Source organism: Botrytis deweyae, assembly GCF_014898535.1.
Source record: "Botrytis deweyae strain B1 chromosome Unknown BDEW_018, whole genome shotgun sequence".
Lineage (NCBI taxonomy): Eukaryota > Fungi > Ascomycota > Leotiomycetes > Helotiales > Sclerotiniaceae > Botrytis > Botrytis deweyae.
In genome coordinates, this window is record NW_024066225.1 from 533,717 (window position 1) to 544,313 (window position 10,597).

The window sequence follows — 10,597 nt, forward strand, 5'->3', positions numbered from 1 at the left end:
ACCCTCTCCTCTCGACTACCCTCCCCTACCCAAATACCTCAGCACATCACATCTACCATAAAAAACTGCAGACAGCAGATGACCCTCCCATTCATTCATTCATCCATCCAAACCCCACTACACCCCTTCTCATCAGAGTCATCACCCACCCAATCCAACCACTCACAATCATTTCTCCCATCGAAATCCCCATCTAGAAAGCTTTCGCGTTTCAGAAATTCAGGGGAGGGGGGCGAGGGGGGGATGTACTTCGTATGGATGATTGGAGATGGAGAGGTATTATGTATGTTTACGTCATTGATATTTTTTTGATTCGAGTTGAGTTGAGTTGATTTAATACTGAGATTGATATATTAGAATATACTACGATATACTTACTATATTATATTATATCTAGTAAATTATTAAAAATTATTAAAGAACATTCAACATATATCAAATTAATAATTATTAAATCAATATTAAAAAAATCTATTATTTCTTTAATATATAAATTATATTATATAACTATATAACTATCTAACTATATAACTATCTATCTATCTATTAATCTAAATATACTATAAACATCTAAAAAGAATTCTTCTCTCTTTTCTCTCTTTTAATTTCTCTATTAAAATCCTATAAAACTCTTATAAAATTTCTGTATTCTTATTATAATATATGTTAGGGTTAATCCACTTTACCATTAACCTACAAAAGCATGAAGTATTCCGAATACTTTCGAAATAATGGATCTACTATATAAACCCTATCAGATAATCGCTCCCTAACATTCACCCCCATCTTATACAAACCCACCCAATATACACCAATCAGAAAGGAACTAGTCCTATAAACATAAATCTATAAATATAGAATTATACCAAAAGTGTATACAGCTATAACTAAACCAATTACCGAAATTGAATTCAAAGTATGATTATCCTCATCCAGATTTGCTCAGCAAATAAGAAGCTTAGAATAAGATACCCTTATATTCAGAACACAATATTAGAGTTAATTCATTTTACCACTAACCCATAAAAGCATGAAGTGTTCCGAATGCTTTCAGAACAGTGGATCTACTATATAAACCCTGTCAGGTGGTCGCTCCCTGATAATATATATCTAGAGTATTATATATATATATATTTTATATATAAATCTTTAATCCCTAGTAATCTATTTATTAAAATTTAAAATTTAATATATATATATATAATACCTAATCTCTTTATTATTAATTCTTTCTCTTTCTTATTCTTACTCTATAAATCTCTATATATCTATTTATTTATTTATTTATTTATTTATTCATTTATTCATTTATTTATTTATTCATTTATTCATTTATTCATTTATTCATTTATTCATTTATTCATCCATCCATCCATCTATCTATTTATTTATTTATCTATTTATTTATCTATCTATCTATTTACCTATTTATCTATCTATCTATTTACCTATCTACCTATCTACAAGCTATCTACCTACCCACCTACCCATCTATAGAGTACATATATATACTCCCCTTCCCCCCCTCTCCCCTCCTCTATTCAAAGATGATTAAGATCATCACGATCATCACGATCATCCTCGCATCAAACATCAAACATAAACATCAGACGAACTCCCCCCCATCCCCTCTCTCCCTTATTCAATTGCTCCCCTTCCCTCCATCCCTTTCATCCCTTAAAGTCCTATATACATATACATATACATATATATACATAGGTACATATATACATACATACACTTTCAATCACAATCGTAATCTTACTAAAGGAGATAAATATCCCGTTTAATATATACACATATCCCCTAGAATATATATTTTCGGCGCCCTTACTTAACAGATATCTTAATAATCAATTCGAATATTAGAATACTTAGAATTTAATTATATATTCATTTATACATATTCAATTTTAAATTTAAAATCTTTTCAATATTCTTTCTATTTCGAAACTTTGAAGAAAATAATACATAGTAATTAATTTCTAATCTTTGTTTTTTGAATTCTTTTTTAGAAATCTATAATTTGAAATAAAGATTTCTATTTATAAATAAAATGATTAAAAAAGTATTACAAAAGCCGATTTAATTAATTATATTTCTTTAATATATATTATTCATTATAAAATCCCCGTATTATATTTATATATTTTATAATATTAATTATTCATTCTTATTCTAGACGGAAAAACAAGTATAGCAAACTCATCAAAATCGAGACTTTCTTTAAAACATTATTATTTCAAAATTAAATAATAATTCTAAATAATAAAATAAAATAAACAAATTGAAAATATATTATAAATTATTAGAGATTTAAATTAATCAAGTTTAATTCAAAATCAAAAATGTTGATTATTGATTCAAAAACAGAATTTTGAAAATAATATAATATTTTCGATATACTCGTTTTTCCGTCCAGAGTAAGCCATTTACATCCTTTGCAAAATTGCCACTCAAGTACATCAACAAATATAAAATATTAAAGTTTATGATATTTTATTCGTAATATTAATTTCTATAATCGTAGCGACGGTATGTGTATAAACCTGACCTCGTCCAGGTCAATACCAATCCGACTCCAGGTATTCCAGCGCTCTGTTCACCCCATCCATCTAATCCAATTCCATTGCCACTCCCAAATCCAACCAACCATCCATCCTTCCTAATTCCCCTTTCCCAATAATCGCAATTCAAAATGGGGTATGTCTGAACGAATGAACGAAGAAAAAAATAAAGAAAAACAAACTAATAGTACAACAATACACGGCACGCCCAAATTAAACTTGTAACGTGCCAAATCAAATTCCCACCGCAATGCCCCTGGCAAGATACATGCCGCCAAAGATGAAAACCTTTTCAACGCCATCCATTAAAAGCACATGTTGATCTTTGCTCCTGTCCCAGACAGCACAGATATTGGCCCCCGAAAATCCCAAATGTAACTCTGGTTTGGTGCCTCGAAAAAATAAGAAAAAGAGGACAACCGTGTAGTGATCGAATTAGAAGTGAATATAAGCTTTCGTGGCTGCAATCTCGTCCGCATCGTATATCTAAAAGAGGACTCTCGTTCTCAAAAAAGTTCGCAGATTGATAATCTAGATGTAGACGTTTCAATCGCTAATACCACCGCAAAGGAAAAAGGGTATTGAAATGATGCCTTGAAGCATTAAGACAAATAAAAATTTGCGTCGAAGATTTTGGTTGACCAGTCATCTTTTTGGTCGTCTATTGTCGTAAAATTGGTAATATGAACAAAGCGTAACATGTATAGTAGGGTATTGTACAGGTTAAAAAGACGTAGAATTTATTCATCTGAGTGATGGTCATCGGATCCAGCTTCCGATTTGGCGTCGCCCTTGTGGACTTTCTTATGTCTTCGTAAGTTTGACACAACTGAGAAATGTCTGCCGCAACCTTCAACGTCGCAAGGAAATGCTATTTTTCAATTAGTTCAGGTGGCTTGCACTGGCGGGCGAATGTGAGTAACTTACGCTTCTCCCCAGTGTGACTGTACATGTGTGTTTGTAAAGAACTTGGTCTGGTGAATCTCTTGTCGCAAACCTTGCACTTGTGCTTCTTTTGTGTACTGGTCGATACTTTCGAGCTGAATGAGCCCATCATGGATTGAGGAGGTAAAGGTGGGTTTCCCCCGCCGAGAATGCTGCCGGGTGGAGGTAAAGTTCTCGCGGATACTGATTCCATATCAGAACCGTTCGAATAGTCGGACATGGAAGAATCGACAGAGCCGCCGTAGTATGGGTAGCTGTTTGATGACGAAGAAATCGACGAATGGTTTGAGTGTGTTGATGGGAAACCGTATGAATCGGCAGATCCTCTTCCGATTCGTGTTGGACCAAAAATGTTTCTTGGGGTGGTGTTCTGGCTCATGGCAAGCATATCTCTGGCGCCGTCCATGGTTGGGTCTCGGAGATAGCTGGCATTATCATTGTTTGGCAATCCTCTGTTATGAAAGTCAATAAGGGAGTTCTGACGATGGGACCGCGGGGCATCGGCTGGGACATCGAAGAATGAATTGGAGGATACTGACGGTTGTGAAAGTCGTCTCGAGTTATCTTGTTGCTGGACGGAATATGCTCGAACTGCGGATGGGATGGGTGCCGGCGCATAGCCCGCGCCATCAAATGGCGATGGGGCTGACGTGTAAGCAGTGTGAGCAGGCGATGGTGCGTTGTTGTACCCGACGTCGCTCCCATATCCAGGTGGTAAAGCACGAGTAGGGCTCATCATATCTTGTTGACTGGTGAGTAAATCCTGTTCCACTCCAGAGAAATCCGAAAAGAGGTTACCTGCTGATGCCGCAGTAACTGGCACGCTATACGGTCCCGCTGATACATGGCTACTTATGCGTGCACTCTGCTGCCTTTCCATACCCTCGAGTCCCAAAGTTGGCGTGTAGATGCTGGAACTGGTGTGAGGAGCCGACGTTGGCGCACCCCAGTTCGGTGGGATGAATGTCACTGGTGCTGGATTCGAGTATGGCAAGTTGTGGTTGTAGTGCATACCACTGTCAAAAGGCGATTGTCGGTCCATTGTCATTGTCATCTTTGGTGGACGTATAAGAATACAAAGGTTAAGATACTGGACAAGTAAACAATGGCGCGCGTGGTGGATGGGATATTTGTTGTATGGATAGAAGTGTAGTGTGGTGTAGTGTAGGGTAGGGTAGTGTAGTATCAATAAAGCGTAGATCCGATGTAAGATCCCGTGTAATGGACGTGTTTTAGTGTTGATAAAGAAAGAGTTCTCGAGGTAAGGAAGAGTCGATCAGTAAAGTGTAGTGAGGTGCCAACGGGTGGGATCAGCGTTCTTTATGTGCTTCAGTCTGGGTGAAGAGAAAGCTTAAGGATGGAGGGAAGGAGCAATCAAGGATGATGGTTGGGTGGGGTAATCCTTGAATGGTGTTGAGATGAGTAGTTTCTTTTGGAGAGCAAAGAACGACTAGTCAAGGCGTTCGATAATTGGAGAATTCGTCTGGTGGAGGATGCTTGTTACTTGGATGTAGGAGGGGTGTTGAATAAGAGCGGGGCCCAAGTTGCACTTGAATCTCTTCAGAAATGATCGACGCAAGTTATGTGCCCTTGTTCTTTTTACGTTCCGCTGGGTACTTGCTTGGTACTTGATCTTGCTCCTCGCTGTGTATGTATGTGTGTGTGTGTATGTATGTATGTATGTATGTGTGTGTGTGTGTGTGTTTGCTGCTAGTTGATGTGGAGAGAGAGGGAGAAGCTAACAATATCGTAGGGTAGTTGCGGTGAGCGGGTCAAGTAGCGTCTGTGTTCCTTTTTTTTTTCTTCTTCTCTCTCTTTGTTAGATTAAGCTCATCAGACAAGTCCCACTTGACAAGTTTCGAGAGTCAGAGCAACTGTCAGATCTTCGGCAGTCCTATTGATCTACTAATGGTGTATACGTGGGGAAGATGTCAATTCGAATGAGGTAGTGATATTGCGGTAGTTGCGTGTGCGTTGGTATGGATAGCCCCCGGTGGAAGGGTATGGATATGGATATGGATATGGATATGGATATGGATATGGATATTGATGTGAATATGGATTATTGAATGCGAGAGAGTTATTGACGGGCTGCTGGCTTATTACTCTCTTGGGGTTCTGACTTCCCACCGACTCAGAGCAGGTAGGAGAAGATTGAAAGAGGGTATGATCGGAGGGTTGGGGTTTGGAGAGAAAGGGCTGAGATTTGAAATTTGGAAATGTATTTGCAAAGTTACATGCCCCAAAGCAGGTGAGAGGGTAGGCAGGTAATTCAAGATTATTACTTGGAAATGATAAATAATTGGAGAACGATGGAAAGGAATAGGAAAGAATTCTGGATGATCACCTCGGAAGCAGGGGGGGGATGGATTTTATGTTTGATAGAGAAGAACGAACCCTTTTTTTTATGAGGATGAATGAAAATCATGAATTGAAAATGGAAGGAAGTTATTAATAAAGTTTAGTTAACTCGATCAAGTAGGTACTAGGTGAGAGGTGAGTGTGAGAGTGAGTGAGGTATGGAATGAATCAAAGTGGTTGTAGTAGTAGTTGTAGTAGTCGTAGTAGTCGTAGTAGTTGTAATCGTAGTCGTAATAGTCGTAGTCGTAGTAGTAGTAGTAGTAGTAGTATGTAGAGGAAAACTCAAAGTAAACTTTTTACTCATTCTTCCTTTTTTCATTTCTGTCTTTTCTTTGCTTTTCCTTTTCTTTCCTTCTTTCCTTTCTTCACTTCCTTCCCTTCCCTTCACTTCACCTCACCTCACCTCACTCCTTGGGTTAATGGGTTAAAGTTCGAATTTTTAGTTTACACCTAGTACCGTAGTTCCTTCAGTGTTTTTCCCATGCTCCACTTTTTCATGATGTAAGTATGAGCCGGGATTAATGGTACGGAGCATATTTGACCCATGTACGTAATCCTGGGACGGCCAGTAGGTACCCTTGGATCATTATTCATTATTCATTATTCATTATTCATTATTCATTATTCATTATTCATTATTCATTATTCATTATTCATTATTCATTATTCATTATTCATTATTCATTATTCATTATTCATTATTCATTATTCATTATTCATTCAATCACTCCATCACTCTTCACTCTTCACTCTTCACGCCTCACTCCTCACTCCTCACTCCTCACTCGCCCATTCATTTTCTTTCTTTTCTTTTTAATCCCGAGAAATGTATCAAGCTTCCCTTCCTCAAACTGGCAGAATTATTCCCGGGAATAATGTGGGATTTATGTGGGGGCATCTGGCTAAAGTCAAACATTTCACTGTCCCTAGTACCTACCTAGTACCTACCTAATACCTCTAATACATCCCTAGTCTTCTCGAGAGTCTCAAGAGTCTCAAGTTCAAGGTCTCAAGCTCAAGGTCTGAAGGTCTCAAGAGAAGAGTCGAAAGAAGAGTCAAGAGAAGAGTCTCTCTGTCTCTCCATCTCTCGAATAGTCTCAATCTGTTTATCAAATCCCAAAGAGAATCACACAGTCAATGCGATAAAAGTCAATACTGCCCTATCAATACTATGCCTGCTTTCTTTTGTATATTGAAGAAGGCGATAGTCAGGAGGATAATGGAGCTATCAACTTATCTATCGACATATTCACATGGTGTTACTTGGGATTGCGTAGCGTAGTCTCTTCGAGTAGCGGCGACAAGTATTACTCGAATAGGTCAAGAGAGATGTGGAATTGAGATTGATTTATCCCAGCAGATATACCTACCAATGAGATATATCGATATACACACATACATACATACATACATACATACCACCACGACTACTTGCTACCACGACTAGATAATGCTGAATCATGAAAATGGGTAATGAAATGCTAGGTAGGTAGTGGTATGTAGTCAGTCTCAAATTAGATCAATTGTAATGTAAGTCTTAGATCTTTGTTTTCCTTCCATCATTGACTCGAGTTCTATTAGTCATTCAATATACATCTCATTCAATTGCTATGTGTTATGGTATTATGTACTATGTACTATGTACTATGTACTATGTCGAGACTATGTACTATGTGTTATGTGTTTTCATGTCTTTTCATCTGTTTACTTTCCCCCCCCCCCCTCGAATACATGTCACGTATGGAATGCCCTTGGCTTGATTGACGGGACTCAAATGGGTTTCCTAATTATCGAAACTGGTTCTTCATCATCTAAACTTCTGCTCAATCCAATTCGTGAAGCAAAGGACGAAAAAGAGAAACCTAGCATTCGCATTATTACCATTACTATCATTATTACCTACTATCGTCCTTGACAATTTAGCTTACGGTAGGGATTTTTACGCCCAGCATCATGTGTAGCGTACTCCACTCCCCCTAACGGATGTACCACTTTGATCCCTTTTTCGCAGAAAATCATGATGAAGTGCAATATAAAATGGGAGCAACACTGCAACAGCACAAACCGCTGACAGCCACTTCCGTCAAACGGATGAATCAATGGCGGTTGGGATACTTGTGAGCCCTTCGTGACTGGGATCAACGCAGCTTCGTGGGAAGGGGCAAGATGGAGTATGGAGCGTCAAGAATCATCACGATTCACGATGCACTTAATTTGATTGATCATTCCTGGGTGAAAACTTTCATCATTGTACATATTACGTCGCGGCTGCAATGATAACATTGGTGCTGCTATTTGCTGGCAGTGGTACAGTGCGAGAGTGCGAAGGGGTATGACAAACACGAACTCACTGATTAGATCTACTCGTAGATATGCCTTAGTTCTTCCAAGTCAACTCCACGCAACTCCAGTCCACCCAGGTACGGTCTGTACTACATACATTACATACTACACGCTCTCAAAAACTAATAGACATCTATCGTTCCAATTGTGGGGGGGTGGAAGATTCTGTGTTACATCTGTTTGAATTTTGAGACTGGAAATTCCAGATCCTAGGTTACACACATCTACATGCAGCTAGATACATTCTCAGACTTAGAACACAGATGAGCTGCGCATGGAAAAGAATGAGATGTCTTCTTTCTTTTTCTTTTCTGATTTTCCCTTCCATTCAATTCACAGTAGCTTGCAAATGAAGAACGGTCCGGTACTGTACAATCAATCTCAAACACGGTACTTAAAATTACCTACTCGTAGATATTATTAGTTGCAGGCACGGGCGGAAAAGATTGTCTGTTCACACAAGTTGTGAGAGAAAAGGTAAGGGAGCGTGAAGAAAGTCACATTGTGGAGTACACAATGCTCATACCATTCGGTCATTGGTCCTGGGTCATCAAATCACTCTTCAAGGTTAGGTACATACATACACACATCTCCAATCTGCGAAACCGGAAGATTTAATCACATACTCAATTTCCCTATACCTTGTTTAGACATCATCATATCTCTCCAATGCTCCATCGGTCTCCAAACATCTCGAGAATCTCGTGGGACTCCATTATTATCTTTGAGATCTAATTTCAATGGGTTTCTTTTTTAGAAACTGTAAAAATGGATAATATGGAGACACGCTTTTATTTTCGTAATGACGGCATTGTGACTCTCGAACGAATGAAATGAGTAGCAAATGAAAGTTCTCCTTTTCAGGTTACTCCATCCATCCATCTCACTCCACTTGATATCATTTTAATTCCTGACCCTCTTTCCACTGGTGCTAAAATTTTCATGAATCTGTGATTCCTTCAACGGATGGATTCAACCGTCATTTCACAAGTACGGTGTACTGGGCCTAACACCTCCTTGCTGAGGCTTGCTCTAGCTTCCACTTGGCTTAATGCTCAATGCGCGCAGGAGGATCAGATGGACCCCGAAATCGTCATATCTTACCGGGGTTCGGGGGAAGAGGTTGTCTCTGCAGTCGGTGGCGCCAATAAAGCGTGTCTAAGCACGAAACAATGGGAACGCCATCATTCCTCACGAATCTCGAGTTGATTGCTCAAGGGAATATCAAATCAGAAGCTCTCGGTGACGAAAGCAAATGAGGTTGTTCAATTATGTTATGTTATCATGGCCATGATTAAACGAGTTACGATGAAGGGGTAGTCGCATTTTCCCTTTCCAAGGTGTTGGGCTCATGAAACTAAAAGGTGAGAATACGAGTAAGTGCAAGAAGAAGTAAACATTCTCAATCTCCAATCCCAGTCACCTCAGATATAAATAAAAAGCCACCATCAAGCCACTGAGACCAAGACTAGTTGTCGATGAGTATCTATGCTTGGCAATTTTCATCTTATGGTTGGGGCAAGCGTTTGCTTTGATGCAATTGATCGATAGGGAAACGGAAAGATGCCTCTTTCTCAGCACCCTCGAAAATGGCGTTTGTTTGCCACTGTACCGTACCAGTTGATGTTAGGATAGCATCACCAGTTCAAAGCACCGCCGTTTCTCATCGTCAAAACAATTGAGAGCCTCGGCATGTACAAGTACGTTTCACGGAAGTATGATGTTGGTGTGTGGGGAAATGGGATTGGATTAATGACAAGAATGTGATTTTGACAAAAACTTGGTATCGCGATTCCATACCAACATCTGCAACCACGATGTCATCATTGTGCGATATGACCATCTGCTGCTCCCTTTGGGCTCTCACATCCTCCCTCCGTCAACTTCTGCCAATTGAAATTCGGGCCGCGATGTTTTCGTAATGCATACCCTCCTGTCAATAATGAGGCTGACGACCAAGGGAAAGTAAGTCTGCTAATTCTATCTATTGTTCTTCTGGATCAATCCTCAAACCTAAAGCGAAAACACTGTGAGGACTTTCTTGGGATCATAAGGTTACAATAAGCCTTCCCATCCGGCAAGGCGGGACGAAGATCACGACAGGAGATGGTATGGAGAAATCTGACAGGGTAGGTAGAAACTTTTCCATTTGAATACTTATTGGATAAGATGTATGTATACAAAATGCGACGTACACAAACCCTATCTGGGACATTAATCTCCATTCGATTTATTTACTTTCTTTTTGGTCCCTCCATTGGCACGAATGAAAGTTATCTCCAGAATTCCCCATGAACCCCTCAAGAAAATCCCTCATCTTCCTGTGTCCATCCCAGCCGACAACCGCGGGTTCACGGCCCCCAAACACGTACACAATCGAT

The 10,597-nt window shown here is 39.1% G+C and overlaps 1 protein-coding gene across 1 annotated transcript; it reads right to left on the reverse strand.

The window, feature by feature from the left end:
• Nucleotides 1-2,474: 2,474 nt before the first annotated feature.
• EAE98_007655 (uncharacterized protein) lies at nt 2,475-5,561 on the reverse strand. The gene is made up of 2 exons (XM_038955278.1): nt 3,495-5,561; nt 2,475-3,438 (listed from the first exon to the last, which is right to left on the reverse strand). The coding sequence occupies exons 1-2, from the start codon at nt 4,564-4,566 to the stop codon at nt 3,308-3,310; spliced, it is 1,203 nt and encodes a 400-aa protein (XP_038808456.1). The 5' UTR covers nt 4,567-5,561; the 3' UTR covers nt 2,475-3,307.
• Nucleotides 5,562-10,597: the final 5,036 nt, after the last annotated feature.